Genomic DNA, 25,635 nt, shown 5'->3' on the forward strand with positions numbered 1-25,635 from the left:
TCTTACTCATATTTCACTGTTTGCTGTCACGACAGTTTTTGTACACATATATCCATTATTTCTCAAAAGTCTGAGGCATTTGACGTTTTGTCTATTATTATAATCCTTTTTCAAAAGTATCACAATGTAATCATACATGGCTTAGTAGTTTACATTCCACATACACTTACCATTCACTCCTTGGCGCGCTTTTAAGAGAATCCCGCTCGTCTTCATGGCGATGTGCGTGACAATGGCGCCACCTTGTGGAATCTCACGAGAACTGTCACTCGAGCTCCTTCTGCGGTGCCTCGTTTGTACAGCAGGTGTCGTTGTTGAGAAACAATATAGGATGCAGCATCTCTGGCATCATCATTACTTTACAAACAAGGAACTATTACAAGAAGCCTTTCCAAAACGACACAAATCAGATCAAAATACAGTGATACTTTAGCTAACCTAGTCATGTTCTAAGACGTTATTGAAACAGTGGTTTTAATTTAGTAGTTTTAAACTTATTGACATTTAAAAAAAAAAATGTTTCATGTGAACATTCAGTTTACAGTGTGAAACAACAACATTAGAACATACTGTTGTGTTCTAATGCATTTAAAAAAATTGTCGACTGAGATTAAGAATAACAAAAATATAAAGAATAGCATAAGAAAACACTTCAACTCCATAGCACAATACAAAAACAGAACTAGGCCTATATAGTACAATAAACGAAAAATGGAAGAAAAAAGAAAGAAAGGCTGTATTACATAAATTAAAAGAATTTTAAACATTATAAGGTAAAAGGTTTGTAGGTCGTGCAAAGTCTACATGTTCTGAGTGCTTTAAGATAACATGAAATTGTAATCAAATAATATTTGATCTCGTGTAAGAACCAAACTTGCAAACTTACATTTATGAATAATACATTTAGGAAAATAATTATCTTTGTTATAAAGCAGGCATTTGAATCCGCTTTAAAAAAATCCGAAAATATCAGTTTTGGGATTTATTGAGATATAGCAAGATATTACTTGAGATAAACCACTAACATCTTTTCAAAGTTACAGAGTAAAATTGCACGACCAAAACAAACGAAGAGGAGTTTCAGTGTCAAACAGTGGTTTTAAATGTGAGATCAATGGTTGCGGTCTGTTACGCAACGGCGTGCACGCGCGCGCTCGCTCGCGTATGTTTCTCAGCATCCGCGACTGTAATGGCGGCGGATCCGGTTACAACTGAGATCAAAGAATACAGAAGAATATAAGTTATTTTTTAAAATCATCTGGACCGATTCTGTGAGTCCGATCATCCTCTGGAACTACAGATCCAGTCAGTGCACGAGCACTGGATTAAAGCGCGTGCACGAGGAGGATCTGAAGTCATGGATGTGTTCGAGATTCTCAATCTAAATGAACTCGCTCTCGGGCTGTCAAATCTGTCCATGTTCCCCTACTTTGACATGGCGCATTATATCATATCAGTGATGAGTCTGAGAGAGCAACCAGGTAAGAGTAATCTCACCGATCACCTGTAATGCATCAAATACACAACGAACTTCTACTGTCACAAGTTTATTTCGTTGTATTTCTGAGCATGTCACATGTTTTCATGAATTTAAAAGTTGCATTGCTTTATAATTGCATTGTATTTAATCAAAATAGTTGTGATAATGTTCCAAGATCAGATGTTTCTTGAGTTTTATGAACGTTCGTCACGCATTTTGCTCCAGTCTCCTTAGGCAGGTGAAGCAAACGCGCACGCGCACACGTGTACATGCGCGTGCACGACACTGTTTATCGGTGGCTGTACAATAGTCCAGGTTGCGTTGGCACAGAATGAAGGTTGATAATTTTATGCGTCTAGAGCAGCTCAGTGTGTTTAAGAGCTCATGCATAATGAATGATTATTATGACTTTAAAAGCAGAAGCTACATGTTCAAAGGGGAAGAGGAGAAATGCACTTAATCTTTAACTCAATGTCAATATTATTATCTAGACACTCTCTCTCTCTGTGTGTGCTTTTCCCCAAGAAAAATGCAAATTACAGGAGTTAGGCAGATTAAACGCGCAGGGCGGAGGCTCAAAACCAGTTTGGCGGATTGTTTTGCATTAACCAAACCATATAAACATGGCCTTTGCTCTTCTTCACTGGCAGAGCTGGGTTTGTCTTCACATCCCAGTTAATACGATCCTAACCACGTTTACACAAATTAAAGGAGTAGTTCACTTTAGAAAAAACTTTTGCTGGTAATTTACTCACCCCCATGCCATCCAAGATGTCCATGTCATTCTTTCTTCAGGCGAAAATATTCCAGCATTTTTCTTTATATAATGCACTTCAGTGGGAACCAAACGGTTCAAGGTTGATGAACGAGTTCGAACAGGAGAGTCACTAACATGCATCGCAGTACAGAGCAAGGCGACCATTTGAGCTTATAAAACTTAAACTTTTTTTTTTTTTTTTAAATGAGCGATCGTTTCGCTTGTTAAGACCCTTATTCATCTTCTGGAATTGTTTAAAGCCCTTTGAATTGAAACTTGCCGTCCTCGAAAAGTTATTAAATACATTGTTAAAATAGTCCAAGTGACTTCAATGCCTCAATCTTAAAGGGTTAGTTCACCCAAAAATAAGAATACAATGTGTTTATTTGCTCTGCTGAACACAAAGGAAGATATTTGGAAGACAGTTTTAATCAAAAAGATCTCATTCCCCATTATGTATTTTTTCCTACTATGGTAGTCAATGGGGAATGAGATCTGTTTGATTAAAACTGTCTTCCAAATATCTTCCTTTGTGTTCAGCAGAACAAATAAACACATAGAGGTTTGGAACAACATGAGGGTGAGTAACCTTTTAACTTTATCAAGTGACGAGAATACTTTTTGTTCGCAAAAACAAACAAAAATAACAACTTTATTTCAACTATTCACTTCCTTCTCTTAAGCCTCTAGTCAGTTAACGTAGTGTGATTGTATAGAGCTACGTCACACGCAGGCTCACTATTGGCCCACCGACTGGTCATGTGTGTGATGCGTGTTTGACGTACAATAACAGAAGCTTACGTTATTAAACTAGTAACCTGACTCGAGGCAGAGAGAGAAGTAAATGAATAGTTGAAATAAAGTCGTTATTTTTGTTGTTTTTTATGCACAAAAAGTTTTCTCGTCATTTGATAAACTTAATATTGAGCCACTGTAGTCACTTGGACTATTTTAAAAATGTTTTTAATAACTTTTCGAAGCCTATGGACTAGTATGGAGGAGTGATCCAGCTCTCAGATTTCATCAGATTTCATCACAAATATCTTAATTCGTGTTCTGAAGATGAAAGAAGGTCTTACGGGGTTGGAACAACATGAGGGTGAGTAAATACTGACAGAATTTTCATTTTTGGGTGAGCTAACCCTTTAATGATGCTTTTGTTTGAACAGGGTTTGACTTTTTGAAATGTAGGTCCTGGAAAACCCTTGAGAACAGCCGTATTTATGAAGAAGTGCTTGAAATGTATTTAGAATTTTATTAATAAAACAATCTTTTCACACAGTATTAAAGCTGCAGTGCCTGATATAGAGGCATTTCTCACATCTATGAGAGTGATATTGCTCATTAATATCCAAATATATGATACAGCTTTCATTCTTCAGGTCAATCATATATTCATGTTTGAAAAATCAGTTTGAATAAGAAAAGCGATATCTCTGTCATAGTGTCCTTTCAACGGTTAAAGTTACCAGTCACTGCACGTTCTGCACTTTATTTGTGCCATTTTGTTTTATTAGCTTATTTTTATGTATCTATTTACCTTTTTTAGAATTTAAAATATAATATAGATATTGTTTGATAAGTGAGATCTCTGATTGTAGTCCTTGAAAAAAAAAAGTAGTGCTTAAATTCCTGGACTTTGATACAGCCTCTGCACAAACCCTGTGAGAACGTTATTGAGCACCTCCAGAAAACTCAGATGACCGAAGGAAGGGTGTGTAACGTCACTGGAAGAGTGTGTGTTCAGCTGATCCTCTATTGTGTCGAGCAGCTGCTCTGGATCACAGGCTATTTCTGAGTCTCGGCATCTTGTTTCTCTCGCTATTGTCTCTGAAATATGTCCTCATGTTCACCTCCAGCGGGGAGAGACATACACACACATACACACACTATGAAAACTGATCAGTTGACTTAAAGGGGTCTTCCGATGCAAAATTCACTTTTATATGGTGTTTGCATATAGATGTGTGTGTGCAGTGTGTGGACACCACCAGACAATGAAAAAAATCCAATCCATTTTGTTTAATCCTCAAAGTCGAACACTCTCAATAATCAAGCATTTGGATTTTCTGAGCAATATGATGTCATAACGCTCAAGCTCCGCAAACAAGCGTTGACGGACTGTCCCGTATTAGCATATTTCCCCTATTAAGCACATTTCCTCCCTCAGACATACTGTCCACCAAGGCAACACTTTAGTGTCTTGTGTCGACACACACCACAGGAGAGAGAGATAGATTATCATTTAAAGAGACATGCACGAAACGGTCTGTGTGAACAGAGCTGTGTTTGAAGAGGTAAAGGTGTCGTTTTACATGACCATTGAGGAATTTAAACCAAAGCATGTAACAAACTTTACATGAAGACCCTGAAGACGCCAACTTGAGGTAAATGGGCGTCCGACGACTCATTTAAAGGATTAGTTCACTTTTGAAAAAACTTTTGCTGATAATTTACTCACCCCCATGTCATCCAAGATGTCCATGTCTTTCTTTCCTCAGTCAAAAAGAAATTAAGGTTTTTGATGAAAACATTCCAGGATTTTTCTCCTTATAATGGACTTCAATGGGAACCAGGTCCAACCGAGGTCCAAACGACAGTTAATAACAGTTTCAGATGCAGCTTCAAATGTCTTTAAACGACACCAAACGATGAATAAGGGTCTTATCATGCGAAACGATCGGTTATTTCAAAGCTTATTCCAAAAATGTAACTTTTCTAAGGACAAATGCTAGCCTTGTAATATATTGTGAGGCGCGTTTGCAACGTCACGTAATACGTAATTACGTTCAAAAGGTCACGGGCGACGTAGCCGGAAGTACAGAATCAAAATCGTCCGACATCGTTGTTTTACCTTTTAATTCCTTTTTTGTAAACGCCGTTTGAGTTAGTTTTCACGTTCAACCTATGCGTTCAACTTGTAAACACTGACTCTGTACTTCTGGCTACGTCGCCCACGACCTTTTGAACGTAATTACGTATTACGTGACGTTGCAAACGCGCCTCACAGAATGGAGAAAGGCTAGCATTTGTCCTTAGAAAAGTTACATTTTTGGAATAAGCTTTGAAATAACCGATCGTTTCGTATGATAAGACACTTATTCATCGTCTGGTGTCGTTTAAAGACATTTGAAGCTGCATCTGTAACTGTTATAACTGTCGTTTGGACCTCGGTTGGACCTGGTTCCCATGGAAGTCCATTATAAGGAGAAAAATCCTGGAATGTTTTCATCAAAAACCTTAATTTCTTTTCGACTGAGGAAAGAATGACATGGACATCTTGGATGACATGGGGGTGAGTAAATTATCAGCAAAAGTTTTTTCAAAAGTGAACTAATCCTTTAACTTAAAATAAATGTGTTAACCTGTTGCTTTAAAGGAGTAGTTCACTTTTGAAAAAATTTTTGCTGATAATTTACTCACCCCCATGTCATCCATGATATCCTTGTCTTTCGTTCTTCAGTCGAAAAGAAATTAAGGTTTTTGTTGTTGAAAACGTTCCAGCATTTTTCTCCATATAACGCACTTCAGAATGAACCAAACGGTTCAAGGTCCAAAAGACACTTTCAGTACAAACTGCAAACTGTTCAAAGGGCTTTAAACGATTCCAGACGATGAATAAGGGTCTTGTCAAGCGAAACGATCGCTCATTTAATAACTAAATAACAAAGTTTAAGTTTTATAAGCTCAAATGGTCGCCTTGCTCTGTTCTGTGATGCACGTTTGTGACTCTCCTGTTCGAACTTGTTCATCAAAATGAACAAATCTTTTTCCGAGTCATTTGGTTTATTCAACGAACGAAACGAACGAATTGACTCGGAAAAAGATTTTTTAATTTTGTTGAACGAGTTCGAACAGTAGATTCAAGAACGCGCATCACAGAACAGAACAAGTCGAGCATTTGTGCTAATAAAACTTTTTTTTTTAAATGAGCGATCGTTTCGCGTGATAAGACCCTTATTCATCGTCTGGAATCGTTTAAAACCCTTTGAACAGTTTGCAGTTTGTACTGAAAGTCTCTTTTGGGCTTTGAACCATTTGGATCCCTCTGAAGTGCGTTATATGGTGCATTAAATGCTGGAATATTTTCATCAAAAACCTTTGACTGAAGAAAGAAAGACATGGACATCTTGAATGACATGGGGGTGAGTAAATTACCAGCAAAAGTTTTTTGAAAAGTAAGTGAACTACTTCTTTAAAATGAAGTAAATAAACCTCATGCTTAATCGAAAAAATTAAGTAATGTGGAATTGGAAAAGTTCACATAACTTATTTATTTTTTCTTAAAATTGAGCATTATGTTTATGTACTTAATAATTTTAAGGCTACAGGTTTACACATTTTTTTAAGTGTGAACTGATCACTTTTTACAGTGAATGATTCAAACGCTTGACTGTCTCCAGTGGAGTGAGCTTAAACAGTGTGTTTCCCAGAGGAAAGATGGGGTTTTGAGTGTGTATCTGCAAAAAAATAGTTTTTCGTTAACATTTAGAAGTTGCAAAACTCCTTCACTTCTCAGTGTTTTCAACATGTGATGAAGGATTGATGGATCTTCGGATTGTGTTTTCCAAAGCTTTTCTTCCATGAGGAATGTGTTCAGCTTCTCTCGGCTTATAAAGACTGAGTCTGTTCTGTATCCTGTCCTCGTGGAGGTTTCCTTGTGTGTCACTTCCTGTTTTCAGACTCATGCGTGTTTAATGGGAACAGCAGAGAACAAGAATGTTTTCTGTTACAGTCAAACCAAAAACTGTTCAGACTCCAGATATCACTTTTGATATTGTTTCACTAGTGTGATCAGGACACTATAGTTCATTTATGTGAGTGAGGAGAGCAAAATAAAGTAAACTGTGACGTATTATACCCAAATATTCTTTATACAGTGACTACGAGAAACATTTAGAATAATAATATTCATCATTTAAATGATTCCTCCACTTTGAGCTGATCATGTTTTGCTGAAGTGTGTTTTCTGTAATTGCTAATGCTCTTTTTACACACAAACTGAACAACACGAAGCATTGCTTGGTCACAGGTTGAGCTAAACTGGTATTATCTAATTGTGTAGTTAAATTTAACAGCTGATAGATATTCAAAATCATTCATGTGTGAGAGTCTAACAGAAGGACGGACAAAACCAGTGAAATATCCACTGATCTGAGAACTTTGAATTCTCCTCATATTTATTACCAAAATACCATCACTGGATGTGATGAGGTCATGTGACGAGCGAGATGACAGTTTGAAACCTTTATTGTTGTATTTTGTATCGTGTGATCGTTGGAAACACACACAAACACTGTAGCGGCTGCATAGCAATGTCTCGGAACATGTTCGCAACCACTTGCACACACACTCTCGGATTGTGCTGTGATTTTGTAACCGTTTCTTTGTGTTAAAATGATCATGTGATTGTTGAGTTACACCTAAACTCTGTTGCTGTATGTGTGTGTGTGAGTGTGTGTGTGTGTGTGTGTGTGTTTGTGTAGTAACGCTTGTGCTGATGTTGCAGGCGTCTCTCTCTCTGTCAGCAGACACACAGGTACGTTTATACTGCGGGACTTTAACACACACACACACACACACACACTTAAACTCACTCACACACACACACACCCTCACCTTTAAACTCACACACACTCTAACACAAACTCACACACACACAAACTCACTCAAACTCATACACACATACCTTCACACTCACACTCAAACTCACACACACCCACACACACAAAAACGCATCACTCATCTCTCTGTGCTTCATCTGTAGAGAAACATCCATTGCAAACATGAGAGCCTGACGCGTGAGTTTGGTGCATTTAATTGTTTGAGTCTGTGAGAGTGTGTGAGTTTGAATATATATGTGTGTGTGTGTGTGTGTGTGTAAATGAGTCTGTGTTTGTGTGTGAGTTTGAATATGTGTGTGTGTGTGAGAGAGAGAGAGTTTAAGTGTGTTTGTGAGTGTGAGTGAGTGTGTGTCTGTGTGTGTGTGTGTGAGTGAGTGATCATTAGCTCAGTGATTGAACAAATGTTGATTGTTTGGATCAGGATTGAGTGAATCATGAACTCAAGTGTGTGTGTGTGTGTGTGTGTGTGTGTTGCTGTTGCATCACATGACCTGCATCACAGTCAGTGTGACTGATCAGAGATCAGCTCTCCATCGCCACCAGCTTCTGCCCGTTCCATGGTCACATGATTAAATATAATATACAGAAACATTAAAAGCCACTTTGAATCTGCTCTACAGAAACTTTATTTTATGGAAGTTTGTTTCAGTCACAGAATAAAAAAATATAAAAGGTAATTTTGGATTTTATTTCACAATTCTGGCTTTAGATGTAACCTCAGAAGTGTGAGATATAAACTCGTGATTTTGAGAAATAATGTCAGAATTGTGAGATTAAAAGTCCCTATAATCTTTTTAATTTTTTCCATAAAATTTTTCTATCGTCTTCTTAGTAAAGTGTATAATGAAATTTGAATTGCCTTTTATCTTTACTGACATGATATTTACATTGACATGACGTCACGCTGCATAAATATTCTATATGCTCTATTCGTTATTATGAGCTCATAAAAACGTTATACATCATAATAAACCTAGGACAGCATGTTTCACTGCTGACTCATGTGATGCCTGTTTGCATATTCATGAATGTAAGAGTTTGTGTTTGTAAATGAGTGTTTATAAACCGTGAGACGGGAAGTGGGTCATCCTCATTCATGGTCACATGACCCGGCTGGGCATCGCATGATGATGTCACTGTAATCTCACACCAGCTGATGGTCACATGATCACCATATCATACATGTGTCTGACATATAATGTACCAGTAAGTATAGAATGATGAAGTTGTGTGTGTGTGTGTGTGTGTTCCTCAGGAGTGCTGACCGTGTCTCAGCTCAGTCCTCTGGCCTGCTGGTTCAGTTCGATGTTGTATTGTTTCGGTGGAGCCGTTCTCTCAGCGCTGATGATGGCAGACGCTCCAGTCGCTCCACTGTCCAACACCACTAACCTGCTGATCGCCTCACTCATGTGGTGAGAACACACACATACACACACTCTACTGAAAAGTGGCACCAATTGATTTAATGTGAATCGGTGCTCTGTAATTCAGTCTGTGCCCTTAAAGGAGAAATCCGGCGCAAAATGAACCTTTGGTCTAATTACACATTGTTACCTAGTCAACCGTTATCTGAGATTTGTTTTCATGATTGCCGAATGTAAATAGTTTTATCTCTAAAAAACAGTTTAGCCTATAACGCTAGTATAACGCTAGTATATAGTGCATAGAGTAATGACAAATAAAAATCGCTTGTTATTACCACTAAGGCTCAAAATAGCCCCACAGTAACACGACAGCATAATAAGGGTCCCTACATTCAAACCGAAGCATTGAGAACTTTGTCAGTGTCCATACAGTTTAATAAGAAGATATTTTATACACACAGTCAACTTCGTGAATACAGGAAGAACCCATCTTTGAAAAATAGTCTCTACCAGTCGATCTACGAACGCCGATCCAAGTGCGCTGGTGAGATGTGAATAAGGTGATAAGGTGAGCGCGAACAGTAGGCTACGTGTACATATTGAAGAGAAGAAAATGGTTCGTGTTTGTGTTTCTTCCGGAAACAACGGACCATATGAGATTCTGCACAGTTCAGCGCACTTGGATCAGTGAACTAATCCTTTAATGCCAGACGGGCCGGTTTGAGTATTTCACAACCTGCTCTGTTACTAGCATTTTCATGCACAACCATTTCTAGGGTTTACAAAGAATGGTGTGAAAAGGGAAAAACATCCAGTATGCGGCAGTCCTGTGGGCGAAAATGCCTTGTTGGTGCTAGAGGTCAGAGGAGAATGGGCCGACTGATTCAAGCTGATAGAAGAGCAACTTTGACTGAATAACCACTCGTTACAACCGAGGTATGCAGCAAAGCATTTGTGAAGCCACAACACGCACAACCTTGAGGCGGATGGGCTACAACACCAGAAGACCCCACTGATCCCCACCACTCATCTCCACTAAAAATAGGAAAAGAGGCTACAATTTGCAAAAGCTCACCAAAATGTGACAGTTAAAGACTGGACAAATGTTGCCTGGTCTGATGAGTCTCGATTTCTGTTGAGACATTCAGATGGTAGAGTCAGAATTTGGCGTAAACAGAATGAGAACATGGATCCATCATGTCTTGTTCCCACTGTGCAGGCTGCTGGTGGTGGTGTAATGGTGTGGGGGATGTTTTCTTGGCACACTTTAGGCCCCTTAGTGCCAATTGGGTATTGTTTAAATGCCACGGCCTACCTGAGCATTGTTTCTGACCATGTCCATCCCTTAATGGCCACCATGTCCCCATCCTCTGATGGCTACTTCCAGCAGGATAATGCACCATGTCACAAAGCTTGAATCATTTTAAATTGGTTTCTTGAACATGACAATAAGTTTACTGTATTAAAATGGCCGCCACAGTCACCAGATCTCAACCCAATTGAGAATCTTTGGTGTTCCTAATAATCCTTTAGGTGAGTGCACGTGCCTGTAAGCAACTTGCTCAGACCTTAAGAAGCTAGCGCTGCTTTGTTTGGGCAGGCTTTATAGTTCCCTGGTGGTTCATGACGTTTTGACGGATCTCTGATGTTCCGTCACACCATTGGACTGATTTCAGACATGAAAATGACTGAAATCAGTCCAATGTGCTCAAGACATCATCACACAAAAGCGTTCCTTCAGCGTCATTCGAAGCAGCGTCTCATTCCCTCTTCAGGGAGCCAAGGTTACAGTCTTAACCGAGGCGTTATCTTTTTTTTTTAGTTAAGAGTTTAAATTACACAATTTATATTTTACAATTCATAATTCTGACTTTTTTCTTGAAATTTTGAGTTTATACCTCACAATTTTTAGTAAAACATTTCAGAATCGCAAGTTGTAAACTCGGAATTGCAAGAAAAAAGTTGCACCTTTTATATTTCACAATTCTTAAAAATAGACAGTTGCAAGAAGAAAAAAGTAAAAATTGCAAGAATGTCACAATTTGTACTTTATAACTCTCAATTTATGACTTTTTTTCTTGCAATTGTAAGTTTATACCTCACAATTAAATAAAAAGTCCCAATTGCTTAAAAAAAGTCAGAATTGCATGTTTCCAAATATATATAAACTTAGATTTTTTTCTTTTTAATTGTGAGTTTGAATTGATACTTTATAACTCGTAATTCTGAGTTTATAGACCATTTCACAAGATGTAAACAACACTGGTCCAGAAGCACTTCCTGTTTCAGTTTTTAACACTACATAAAAGCTGGGATAAAATACAACCAACAGAACATATAAAACTGAATCAAAAAGTTAAACAAACATCTTTAAGATGTTTTGTTTACATGTGAAATAAAGAAAACAGTTACAAACTGAAACAGGAAGTGCTTCTGGACCAGTGTTGTTTACATCTTGTGAAATGGTCTATATTTCACAGTTAAATAAAGTCAGAATTATGAGAGAATTTGCAGTTACTTTTTTTATTACGTGTTGAAATTTCACAATTTGTACTTTATAATTCACAATTCCATTTTTTATCTTGCAATTCTGAGTTTATACCTCAATTTTGATGAAAAATGTCAGAATTTAAAGTTATAAGTTATTGTAAGTTTATATTTCACAATTCTTAAAGATAACTTTTTTTCTTCTTGTAATTGTGAATTTAAAATTGCGAGATAGTTGCAGTAAACTTTTTTAAATCTCACAATTGAAAGTTTAAATCTCACAATTTCCGACTTTTTTTCTTGCAATTGTAAGTTTACTAAAAAGTCAGAATTGCAAAAAGAAAAAAGTGAGCTTTTTGATTCTGTTTGAATTGATGCTTTATAACTCATAATCATGAGTTTATATATCACAACTGAAATAAAGTTATAAGTTTATATCTCACAGTTCTGACTTTTTTTTCTTGATTTAGGAAATCATGAGATATGTAATAATCTTTAACCGAAAGCAAAACATTGTGACACATGATGACAATGGGGAAAATGTGGTTAAAGGGTTAGTTCACCCAAAAATGAAAATTCTGTCAGTATTTACTCACCCTCATGTTGTTCCAAACCTCTATGTGTTCATTTGTTCTGCTGAACACAAAGGAAGATATTTGGAAGAATGTTTTAATCAAACAGATCTCATTCCCCATTGACTACCATAGTAAAAAATACATACTATGGTAGTCAATGGGGAATGAGATCTGTTTGATTAAAACATTCTTCCAAATATCTTCCTTTGTGTTCAGCAGAACAAATAAACACATAGGTTTGGACTTTGGAACAACATGAGGGTGAGTAAATACTGACAGAATTTTCATTTTTGGGTGAACTAACCCTTTAATTGCCTTTTAAAATGTCTCAATGCAAAATATCTAAAATAGGTTTTATTATGCAAAACATAATTTGTTGTTTCTCAGTGTTTTGTGGTAAAGATGCACAGTTTTTCTCTGTAGGGTGAGGATCTGTCACAGTGTCAGTGTGATGACAGGGCCATCTAGAGGCCTCAAGTAAACATGCACAGAAATCATGTTTGTCTGATCAACAGAGAACGATGCGCTGAATGATCATTTATATGCTTTTTAATGGCATTAGTTTTTTTTCCAAGTGTTGTATCCTGTTATTAAATTCATGCCATTAAATTGAATTATATTATTTATATCAATAATTCAATATGTTGAATTATTATGAAGTCAGCAGTACAATTAAGGAAACGATACACTGAAACGCATTTCAAAGTTGTTGGTTTGGTCTTTTCAGGAAGTCTCTGACATTTCAGAGAGAAATTGTCATTCACAGGAGGAGCCCTTACCATAATTAATAGCCAGCATCGCAAATGATGCTAATGGATATTTAAACGAGCACTTACTGCTGCTTTGCGGGACAGAGATGGGCAATTAGCTGTGTGTGTGTGAGAGAGAGAGATAGAGACAGAGACAGAGTGTGTATGTGTGTGAGAAAGAAATAATACTAATATAGTGTTATTGTCTGCAGGTATTTGGTGTTCTACTGTCCTCTGGATGCCGTTTACTCACTGTTGTGTGTGTATGTGTGTGTGTGTGTGTGTGTGTGTGTGAGAGAGAGAGTGAGTGTGTGAGATAATACTAAAATAGTGTGTATTGCTTGCAGGTATCTGGTGTTCTACTGTCCTCTGGATGCCGTTTACTCGCTGGCGTCGGTCTGGCCCATTCGACTGGTCTTGACGGGGATGAAGGAAGTGACACGTACGTGGAAGGTTGTGGGCGGAGTCACTCAAGCAGGCAGGAAGTACAAAGATGGTCTGTTCGTGATGATCGCAGTGGGTTGGGCCAAAGGTGTGTGTTTACCATGTGCTCTGGAGTCTAATTACACTCATCCATCTTTGTGCGGTTTTCAATCTTTTTTTTTTTCGGATTTCGAGCGCTTTGTTGCATCAGGATGTGACAGTATTCTTGGCTTGACATTTTAATGTTTAAAAGCTCAAGGTTATTTTTCAGAATTTCATCACACTCATTATTAAACCCATGATGCATTTCACCCCGCCGTCCTTCAATTACACAGAGAAAAGGTTTGAAATATCAAGAGGTCGAGGTGACTGTAATTACGATCGGCGCTGAAATGATAAAAGTTTATGAGAGGAAACGCATCAGCCAGCGGAGCGGCAGAACCGAACGAGTCCGTGAATGAACAATTCACTGAATTATCGCACTTCTGCAAATTTGGAAAAAAGGCATGATGTTTCATAATTTGATTCCAGCTAACCAACATATGTTTTAAGATATTCTTGCTAACCTCCACTTTAAGTTATGAAACCTTTTTTCTGAATGTTCTGTGAACATTCACAATGAGTCATTCTTCAAACATGAGTTCGATAAAATTGAGACAAGAATGCCATATATCTATATAGAACCCCATTTATTTATTTATTTAGGTTCTTTAAAATTGTGTCTAGAACCCCATTGAATCTTTTTTAGCATAAAGGTTCTTTAGAATTGAGTCAAGAACCCTAAAGTTCTACATACAACCCCATTAAACCTTTTTTTGGCATTTAATGTTCTTTAAAATTGAATCAAGAACCCTAAAGTTCTATATAGAACCACATTAAAACTCTTTGGCATAAATGGTTCTTTAAAATTGAGTCAAAAATCCTGGCTTTGAGGAAAAATTGATTTAAGAACCCTAGAGTTCTATAAAGAATCTCACTGGACCTTTTTGTGCCTGTAGGTGCGGGCGGAGGCCTCATCAGTAACTTTGAGCAGCTTGTTCGAGGCATCTGGAAGCCTGAAACCAATGAACTACTGAAGATGTCATAGTAAGAGTCTCAAATGCTTCATGAAACTCCTGAAACACATGACTGTCTGAAACGCTGCAGGATCTGTTCCTCTTCACTAACGTCACTTCTTTATGTTTGAAACTCAGTTTGTCTTTGAATCAACCTGTGATTTGCTGATTTGTAGAGCATGTACAAAATTAAGTCAGGTGTACTTCAGATATGTCTGAGTTTGTGAATGTGCATTTTAAAAATAGAGTCTAATTTAAATTTAAGTTCATAAGCTTGCGATTTGATCCTAATTCGGTTCAGTTTGATTAAAAATCAAGAACCCAAGAGTTCTATATAGAACCCCATTGGACCTTTTTGGCATAAAGGTTCTTTAAAATTGAGCCAAGAACCCTACAGTTCTATCCACAAGTTTCCTACGCCCCATGAGGCCTTGCGTCAAAAGTGGGCGCGACTTCCGGTTGGAAGTAAACAAAGCGCGATTTGACATGCTTGACACTCGTTCATTCAACAGTTGACAGTCATTCAAGTTATAGCGATCCAAACTAGCTAACGATGTGGGAACACAACCTCAACGAAATTCAAAAGGGTGAAATAACAGTACCTTTACCCTCCGCAGTAGTTGATAGGGAGTATTATAATAACATTATTAATAATCAATACTGATCAAGGCATGTTGACAGACAGTTGTGCGAGCTGACAAACAATTAAAATAAAAAATACACACTTAGTCATTGTGCTTTGGAGTTTATTCAAAATTATAAATGAATGTGCTACTTGAATACATTAACTGGCACATTTGGTATTCTGTCAACACAGGCTTTGATCCTGAGTTTAGGTGTAACATCAGTAGCGAACAGCCAAACACATGCTGATAGAGTTTATAGAACATTAAGATTTTAAACAAATGTACACAGGATGATTCGTCGTCTTTTGGGAGGTTGATGGAAACTTCAGTCGTTGGTAGGATCACTCTGATTTCGTTTTCAGCTTATGTTCAAAACAATCACGTTTAAGCCACTGAATTAGTTTAGTCCGGTTATACATACAACCGCGAACAGCACATGTTGTCCCTGAGCTCCGTAACGACATCTCTCATAAAGATTGGCGTCTTTAAATAGTAAAATAATTCTCCGAAAAACAGCTAGCCTCTTGGCTAACTAACACACAAAATACCATTGGAATGCTACTTCCGCCGCCTCGCCGGAAGTTTCACCCACTTTATTTTTTACATGAGCGCCCCTCGGAAACTTGTGGATAGACGAATCCGGCGAAACTACCGGAAGTAAGCGGGCGCCATTAGTGAGCTGTTGCTGGGTAGCGTTGCGCCATTGCCTCCTATTGTTTTAGTTGCAACTTGCGTCCACTGGAATAAACAGCCCGCGATTTACGACTGTCACTGACGTTACAACGTTACCCCTTGTATAATATCGAGTGGGTAAACAGTTTCCGTTATAAATTGTTTCAATGGTGGCAGTAAAATTTCAATTTTGAAGAGAAAACATTGTGAATACCCCGGGTCGACTGCCCCTGTCTGGTGCCGTACGGTTTACACAGATTTCCTGGGTGGGCGAGTACAAGACGCGGACATTCGCGTATAATAACAATTATTTAATGACATAAGTAAAAAAATATAATAAATATGTGATATAGTGATCAGCAAAATCTCCTCTCTTGCTATTTTTTCTATTCAATTAACATGCTATGGTCATTAAATGGCTTTCCTGAGCTAAATGTAACGTTATGTGACATAATTGTTCTCCTGCTGTTATATTGACCTCTTTCCATGGTTTAAAAACACTAATTGGTCGATATTATGCATACTTTCTAGCTGTAACGTTACCTTACCCTTGCCCGTTGCAATGTGAAAATGAGATAAATAATGGAAAAACATGAATTTGTTTATTTGATTTCATTTATTTAATTATTGTTGCCAAATGGACAGATCTTTTTATAGTTTCCACGTTAGCAAACGTTAGCCTAGCTAGCTTGCCAAGCTATTTTCATAAATAATCTGTAAGATCGTTTGTACCTTCATCTGTGACTGGAGGCCACTGTCTAACATCATCAACCCAACAAGTCATTCTGCCTGGTTGTAGCTGTCGTCGAGAGTGCGTTCGCGTTATCACCGAGGTTTGTTTACATACCGGTGCACATGTCTATGCCGGTGTAACAGCTCAGTAATGGCGTCGCCACAAGATGGCAGCCTACACAGAACGCTCGTCGGATTCGTCTATATAGAACCCCATTGGACCCTTTTGGCATAAAGGTTCTTTAAAGTGGAGTCAAGAACCCTGGAGTTCTTTATAGAACCGTAATGGACCTTTTTGGCATAAAAGTTCTTTAAAATTGAGTCTAGAACCCTAGAGTTCTTTATAATGGAGTCAAGAACCCTAGAGTTCTTTTTTATAGAACCACATTGGACCTTTTTGGCATAAAGGTTCTTTAAAATGGAGTCAAGAATCCAAGAGTTCTTTATAGAATCTATTTTAAACTTTTTTTGCTTTAAGGTTCTTTAAAATTGAGTCAAGAACCCTAGAATTGAATCATTTGGATACATGTATCAGGTACGGTACATTTTCTCAAAGAAAAAAAAATCTCTCTGAACTAATGATGGCTGGTGCTACACATAATGTCACACAGCTCAGACTAAAAGATGAATTCATCAAAATGAGAATCGATATTTCTAACCAAGTCCTAGTCTACTGTAAATGTCTTTTAAGTTCTCCAACATGACAGACAGATGTTAACCGTCTCATAAAGGAAATTCACTATTTCTCTGTTAATTAATTTTTTAATAGTAGTTTGAAGTGTTTTGCATTATTGATGGAGTTTTTGATGACTGGCGTTGGAGTCTCTCTAGTGCCTTTTGTTCGTTGTGCGTTTCGTGTCCAGAGTCTCTTTCTCTCTGAATAATAGCGTTCGGTGGAGTAATTGGCTTCTGGATTGATTTCCTCTCGTCTTCAGCCGACACTTGTTGTCATGGTTTTTGTGCGAGTGGCATTTAAAAAGGTTTGTGTGGAAGAACGCAGGAGAGTAAAGCGTCACTCTGAAGACCAGAGGGATTTCACCGGGTTTATGTGCAGAAGAAAAGAATCATCTTATTTTGATCAGAAAAACAAAATCTACTTGCAGAGTCCGTTATGGTACATGAAAAATAAGAATTTCATTTGTAGTATTATAGACGCTAGGCCTACCTGTCAAGAGTTTCGGATCGGTAAGATTTTTTATTTTTTTAAAAGACGTCTCTTCTGCTCACCTTCGCTGAATTTATTTGATCAAAAATGCAGTAAATAAATTATGAAATATTATTCCAATGTAAAACACCTGTTTTCTAAGTGAATTTATAGGAAAGTGTAATTTATTCCTGTGATCAAAGCTGAATTTTCAGCATCATTACTCCAGCCTTCAGTGTCGCATGATCTTTCAGAAATCACGCTAATATGATGATCTGATGCTGTTTTTAACACTGATAATAATAATTAATGTTTCTTGAGCATCAAATCCTCATATTAGAGTGATTTCCAAAGGATCATGTGACACTGAAGACTGGAGTAATGATACTGAAAATACAGCTTTAATCACAGGAATAAATTACACTTTACAATGTATTAAAATAAAAAACAGTTATTTTAAATTGTCATAAAATTTACCAATATTACTGTTTTTTTTTGTTATAACTGTGATTTTTATGTAAATAAATGCAGCCTCTGTGAGCAGAAGAGACTTAAAAACATTAAAAATCTTACCGATCCAAACCTTTTGTGTGTACACACACACACACACACACAATTTTCCTAGGCCGGTCACTGTTGGCCACTGCTGTTTCAGAGTGACGTCAAACTCGACACATTGATGTTGAATGTGGGTCGCAGACGTGTGTTCATTATGTGTTTTAGAATCTCAGAGCGATTTAAGGCCCACTGAACTCCTTGACCCTGTGTGAACTTTGACCTGTGTGTGTGTGTGTGTGTGTGTGTGTGTGTGTGTGTGTAGCCCGACCAAGGTCACCCTGCTGGGATCGGTTCTGTTCTCGCTCCAGCAGTGCCGCTTTCTCCCGATGCAAACACACCACCTGATCTTCATCTACACAATCTTCATCGTCACCAATAAGGTTTGTTGTTTTTGTCGTTTTGTTTCAGACTGAAATTAAACATCTCTGAGTGTCATGAATCTAATGCATTAATAATATGTTATTATAATATAATATTTTTGCATTAATAATAGAGTTTTTCATTTAAATTTGAGAGCCTTGGAGAGCAGAATAGACTTAACATTGTAATTGTAATAATATTTCAAGTCAAGTCACATTTATTTATATAGCGCTTTTCACAATACAGATTGTATCAAAGCAGCTTCACAGTGATATTTCACAATATTACTGTTTTTTTGTTGTTGTATTTTTAATCGAATAAATGCAGCCTTGGTGAGCATAAGAAACTTCTTTTAAAAACATTAAAAATCTTACAGATCAAAAAGTTTGATTTGCCAGCACTAAATAAAACCCATGCAAAAGCAAGCTCTGCATGAGAAACTATCCCACAATGCACTGCACACAACCTATGACTACTAGTTTTGTTGAGTATTTGATTAGAGTGAAATGCAGAATAGCATCAGAAAAGAAAAATACCTGCATTTATAATAGGAAGCCATTTACTAAATCAAACATGATCATGTGACTTTTAATTTGAACATACTATATCTTAAAACATTATTGGCAATGCATTCGCGGCTCGTTTTCAAGCGAAACGAGGCTGATGTTTGATTGATAGTGTTTTAATTAGACAGACGTTTGGGTGAATGTAACGAGCGAGCTGCTAAGCTCACGAACCGTGTTCCTCTCGTCTCTTTGCCCTTCAGTAGTGATGATGATCCGTAGCTGTCCTGATGCTCTTGCACGTTTTTTGCATCATTTTCATGTAATTGCATCATTCTGCTTTAAAAAAGAGTGAAGTTCTTCAGCGAGACTGACGGCAGATCTTGAGTTCTTCTGTGAGCTCGGAAAAGTCCTCTCGCTCTCTCACCATTTGACCTTCCAGATCTTTGTTTCACATATAGAAATATTACTATATAGACCCTTATCACACTTCCACATTCGAAACAAAGAAGAACTGTGTCATAAAATTCCGAATCCAACGCATATTTCGTGATTTACAGGGGAGCGCACAAGTGTGTGTGTGTGTGCAATACGTCAGAATCTTATCACCTTATTTTTATTGCAGAACTAGAATGCAAACAACGTATCACATCAAAGAACATTAGAATTAGAATTGGAATATTAAAATATGAATTATGACTAAAGTCTATTGTATAAAGTTTAACTGGGGGATTAAATTAAACCTTGGTGAAAACATATTGAATTAAACAATAATGTTCACACTTACTTTATGATGCTATCATCAAATTGAAGTTGTTTAAATAAGTGATTATTTTTTAACCCACAGTTGATTATTAAAAAATACCTACTGTACAGTATGCATGTGTTCATAATATGATCTGATCTCTGTGGTTTCAGATGCGGATGATGATTATGGGTTCTTCTTCGTATCCATTCTCATCGCTGGAGTCTGTCCTCTACAAGACTCTGTTTGTTCGACCCCTGACCTTTTCACCCCTGACTGACTCGACCCAGGGTTCAGATCAAACCTTGAAAAACAGCTCGATTTCCGAACAGAAGAGCAATAACACGGACCAAAGAAACCCGGAAGAGGCCAAAAACGCCAAAAAGAAAGATTGAGGGTCATTGAAAGATTGAGATTGAGGACGAATGAAAGATTTAGGACGAATGAAAGATTTAGGACGAATGAAAGATTGAGAACTCATAAAAGATTGAGGACGACTAAAAGATTGAGGACAACTGAAAGATTGAGGACGACTGAAAGATTGAGGATGAATGAAAGATTTAGGACGAATGAAAGATTGAGAACGAAAGAAAGTGAGGACGACTGAAAGATTGAAGACGACTGAAAGATTGTGGATGAAAGAAAGTGAGGACGACTGAAAGATTGAGAACTCATAAAAGATTGAGGACGACTGAAAGATTGAGGATGAATGAAAGATTGAGGACGAATGAAAGATTGAGAACGAAAGAAAGTGAGGTCGACTGAAAGATTGAGGACGACTGAAAGATTGAGGACGAAAGAAAGTGAGGACGACTGAAAGATTGAGAACTCATAAAAGATTGAGGACGACTGAAAGATTGAGGATGAATGAAAGATTGAGGACGAATGAAAGATTGAGAACGAAAGAAAGTGAGGTCGACTGAAAGATTGAGGACGAATGAAAGATTGTGGATGAAAGAAAGTGAGGACGACTGAAAGATTGAGTACTCATAAAAGATTGAGGACAACTGAAAGATTGAAGACAAAAGAAAGACTGGAGACAAATGAAAGATTGAGGACGACTGAAAGATTGAGGACGACTGAAAGATTGAGTACTCATAAAAGATTGAGGACGACTGAAAGATTGAGGACAAAAGAAAGACTGGAGACAAATGAAAGATTGAGGACAACTGAAAGATTGAGGACGAATGAAAGATTGAGGACGAATGAAAGTGAGGACGAATGAAAGATTGAGGACGACTGAAAGATTGAGGACGACTGAAAGATTGAGGACGAAAGAAAGATTGAGGACGACTGAAAGATTGAGAACGAAAGAAAGTGAGGACGACTGAAAGATTGAGGACGAATGAAAGATTGTGGATGAAAGAAAGTGAGGACGACTGAAAGATTGAGGACGAATGAAAGATTGTGGATGAAAGAAAGTGAGGACGACTGAAAGATTGAGGACGAATGAAAGATTGAGTACTCATAAAAGATTGAGGACGACTGAAAGATTGAAGACAAAAGAAAGACTGGAGACAAATGAAAGATTGAGGACGACTGAAAGATTGAGGACGACTGAAAGATTGAGGACGAAAGAAAGATTGAGGACGACTGAAAGATTGTGGATGAAAGAAAGTGAGGACGACTGAAAGATTGAGAACTCATAAAAGATTGAGGACGACTGAAAGATTGAGGATGAATAAAAGATTGAGGACGAATGAAAGATTGAGAACGAAAGAAAGTGAGGACGACTGAAAGATTGAGGACGAATGAAAGATTGTGGATGAAAGAAAGTGAGGACGACTGAAAGATTGAGGACGAATGAAAGATTGAGTACTCATAAAAGATTGAGGACGACTGAAAGATTGAAGACAAAAGAAAGACTGGAGACAAATGAAAGATTGAGGACAACTGAAAGATTGAGGACGAATGAAAGATTGAGGACGAATGAAAGTGAGGACGACTGAAAGATTGAGGACGACTGAAAGATTGAGGACGACTGAAAGATTGAGGACGAAAGAAAGATTGAGGACGACTGAAAGATTGAGAACGAAAGAAAGTGAGGACGACTGAAAGATTGAGGACGAATGAAAGATTGAGTACTCATAAAAGATTGAGGACGACTGAAAGATTGAAGACAAAAGAAAGACTGGAGACAAATGAAAGATTGAGGACGACTGAAAGATTGAGGACGACTGAAAGATTGAGGACGAAAGAAAGATTGAGGACGACTGAAAGATTGTGGATGAAAGAAAGTGAGGACGACTGAAAGATTGAGAACTCATAAAAGATTGAGGACGACTGAAAGATTGAGGATGAATAAAAGATTGAGGACGAATGAAAGATTGAGAACGAAAGAAAGTGAGGACGACTGAAAGATTGAGGACGAATGAAAGATTGTGGATGAAAGAAAGTGAGGACGACTGAAAGATTGAGGACGAATGAAAGATTGAGTACTCATAAAAGATTGAGGACGACTGAAAGATTGAAGACAAAAGAAAGACTGGAGACAAATGAAAGATTGAGGACGACTGAAAGATTGAGTACTCATAAAAGATTGAGGACGACTGAAAGATTGAGGACAAAAGAAAGACTGGAGACAAATGAAAGATTGAGTACAACTGAAAGATTGAGGACGAATGAAAGATTGAGGACGAATGAAAGTGAGGACGAATGAAAGATTGAGGACGACTGAAAGATTGAGGACGACTGAAAGATTGAGGACGAAAGAAAGACTGGGGAAGAAAGAAAGATTGCGGACGAAAGAAATTGAGGAAGAATGAAAGTAAGACGGTTTTCCTGTGTGTGAATTTTCTATACGATTCCTGCTGATGATTTAAAAAAAATGCACGAATGCTCTTTTTATTGGAATGCCTTGTACATATTTGCTATTCTGAACTGCTTCACAGAAAATTCTATTCTATTCTATTCTGCAATGACAATGATAATATATTTTATATAATTTATAATGCATTTATGAATGCAATCACTCGAAGTGGAATGCTGGAACATGTTTTACTGTATGTTTTTAATGCAGAATTAATATAATTCACTGGTTCTGACTCGTCTGTTTGTTGTATGTGAGAAAAATATCAACATCGATCTGCAAAAAACGAAGAATAATGAGTTATAATAATAATGGTTAACAGGGTGAAAATGCTCTTTAATTGATGTTTAAGTGATTTAAGTGAATGTCCATGACTGGAGCTGAACTAATGAATGCAACTTTACATAGATGAGCCTAAAACATAATTCTGTCACGTTTGTCCCCAGATATCAAAAATATGTTCTTTGCAAAACCAAACAAAATTGGAAAAATAATGACTTTGATCAAACAGGTCTAGCCTCTCCCCCCTCATAATCAAATGTGTAATTCTACTAGTAGTGCAGAATTGAAGCACTTCTTCACTTTTATTCAGTTCATCAGAATGAATCAGTTTATTTCTAGAGGAAAGTTTATGGCTGGAGCTGAAATAATGGATGCAACTTTACACAAGTTTATAACGTTTTGCTATTGTTCATATTAAGTTATGAAAACATTATTTCTGAGTGTTCTCTGAACATTTATGGAACATTCCATTGTATTATTTTTCAAATATTATGGAAAATGTTAAATTTGTGAACGTTCTGAAACAAGCAGCAACATTTAAAAAAAAAAAAGGATTTAAATTGGAACAAACAAAAAAGATTCACAAATGTAGTTTTATATGAATCTCCAAACAAGCGCAGCTCGTTATTTCAAATGACGTGCTCTGCAGAAATTGGATTTGTGTTTTATTGTATCCGTCTGATTTATGTAATAGAATATGACTCTATGGAATATGTATTCCAGACCGCAGGAAGTGATTTTCATAATCATGCTTTAGGTTTGTTAATGAGCGATCAGCGGTACATAATCTCATTTACTGGTGTGAACGAGCAATCAACATCTCAATTATTCCCGCCTAATATCGTCAAGGATTTCCAAACGGCCCAAGGCGAGAATTAGCTCTGCCAGGAATGAGTGTTGCCGTGCCAACAGCATTCTGATGGAAAGAGCGGGAGATTTCCTTCTATTGTCCTCTATGATGTCATCATGTGCCACACGCTGGATAAGGGCCTTTTACACTCCACTGCGCTACCTTTCCACTGTTGTAAACGTCGCTAAACTGACGTCTTCAGCCTTTGCATTCGCGTCTTATGAACAACACGACATTCTAAGAACTAACTAGATGAGTTAAGTTTGTGAACAAACATTGATGTTGGTCTGGCTTGAAAATTAAAAATAAGCTTGAAGTTTTGAAGATTTTTCTCAGAGAAAGTTGAAAAATGTAAGTCATGTTACTAGCATGATTTAAAGAGCAACATGCAGGTTGAATTTATTTCTGAATTAATACTTTAAATAGTCTGCAGAGGTCTTTTAAAAACACAAATGTAAAAATTACTAATGAAATCTCATTTGATTTAGAGATTTTGATGAAAATGCGCTAGGTTCTGGAATACGCCTTTCCCGCTAGCAACGCGTCATATGACGTAGCCCGAGACAAATAAAAGAGCTTGTGGTCCGCTTTCTCATTGTTGGGTGTTGATGTAGTTAGAGCAGTAGTGAGAGACAGAGAGTTTTAGATCGAGTTTTAGAGAAGCCATAATGGTAAATTATTGTGTTTGTGCTAGTTGCACGAATTCCAGCCTGTCAGGACATCATATCCATCATTTTCCTTCTAGGAAAAACAAGGCTTTTCGGTCTTGGGTGCGTTTTGTGCAGGTGAAGAGAGCAGACTTCACTGCCGCGTCTGTTACCACACACTCGGTCGTTTGTGGCGCACATTTCACTCGCTTTAAATGGTATCACTAACTGCAGTTAAAAAGCATTATTTATTTGTTGTTATGGCATGGTCATTACCCAGACAGCAAACTGACATTGAATCAATGTGGAAACGACGTCTCTCATGACATTGAAACAACGTTGATTTTGCTCATCGAATTAACGTTGAACCAACGTCAGACGCGGCATTCTTCAAAGCTAATTGAAAATCGAAAATTGGTTTGCTTTCATAACGTTGAAACAACGCGTTAATTTCAAGTTGATTTTCCGTAAGTTTTAAAAGAATGACGCGTCTGACGTTGGTTCAACGTTAATTCGATGAGCAAAACAATGTCAGATCAACGTTGTTTCGATGTCATATTTCCACGTTAAATTAATGTCAGTTTGCTATCTGTGTAGTCAATGTAGATATATCTATATCTATATTAGTCAATGTAGATCCCAGATAGCAAACTGACATTGAATCAACGTGGAAACATGACATCGAAACAACGTTGATCTGACATTGTTTGCTCATCGAATTAACGTTGAACCAACGTCAGGCGCGTCATTCTTTCAAAACTAACGGAAACTCAACTTGAAATCAACGCGTTGTTTCAACGTTATGAAAGCAAACCAATTTTTTGATTTTCATTTAGCTTTGAAGAATGCCGCGTCTGACGTTGGTTCAACGTTAATTCGATGAGCAAAACAATGCCAGATCAACGTTGTTTCGATGTCATGAGAGACATCGTTTCCACGTTGATTCAATGTCAGTTTGCTGTCTGTGTAGTGCTAACCAGCTTGGATGGACTGCATTTTCACTGTCAGCGTAGAATATGAGAAGACAAAATGTTGCTGGCTTAAATTAAGACAATCTAAATGGATGTTTAATCAAGAACAAAGTCGAATGTATGTTTGCTAAAGTAGATTTACAAAACACCAAGGTATAGCCATACAGTAGATGAACCAGCGTTAGCCACGGTGCTAACTTACATGAACTCACCAAGTCACTT

General features: G+C 37.4%; 1 protein-coding gene across 2 annotated transcripts; it reads left to right on the top strand.

Annotated features, from left to right (window-relative positions):
* The first annotated feature begins 1,170 nt into the window (after positions 1-1,170).
* On the top strand, positions 1,171-22,898 carry tmem38b (transmembrane protein 38B). Of its 2 annotated transcripts, XM_039663966.2 has the most exons (7): positions 1,171-1,481; positions 7,747-7,776; positions 9,117-9,273; positions 13,384-13,568; positions 14,458-14,545; positions 18,509-18,626; positions 20,028-22,898. In XM_039663966.2, the coding sequence occupies exons 1-7, from the start codon at positions 1,358-1,360 to the stop codon at positions 20,247-20,249; spliced, it is 924 nt and encodes a 307-aa protein (XP_039519900.2). In that variant the 5' UTR covers positions 1,171-1,357; the 3' UTR covers positions 20,250-22,898. The 2 variants fall into 2 exon arrangements, with proteins under 2 accessions (XP_039519900.2, XP_039519902.2); XM_039663968.2 differs by lacking the exon at positions 7,747-7,776 and having other exon boundaries at positions 1,172-1,481.
* The last annotated feature ends 2,737 nt before the right edge of the window (positions 22,899-25,635 follow it).

This window comes from Pimephales promelas, chromosome 19 (genome assembly GCF_988280905.1).
Source record: "Pimephales promelas chromosome 19, fPimPro1.hap1.1, whole genome shotgun sequence".
Classification (NCBI taxonomy): domain Eukaryota; kingdom Metazoa; phylum Chordata; class Actinopteri; order Cypriniformes; family Leuciscidae; genus Pimephales; species Pimephales promelas.

Coding starts and splice junctions, on each gene's coding strand:
- tmem38b (XM_039663966.2), top strand. CDS start 1,358: ATGGATGTGTTCGAGATTCTCAATCTAAATGAACTCGCTCTCGGGCTG. Junction 9,274..13,383: donor CTGATCGCCTCACTCATGTG/GTGAGAACACAC, acceptor TATTGCTTGCAG/GTATCTGGTGTTCTACTGTC. Junction 13,569..14,457: donor CGCAGTGGGTTGGGCCAAAG/GTGTGTGTTTAC, acceptor TTGTGCCTGTAG/GTGCGGGCGGAGGCCTCATC.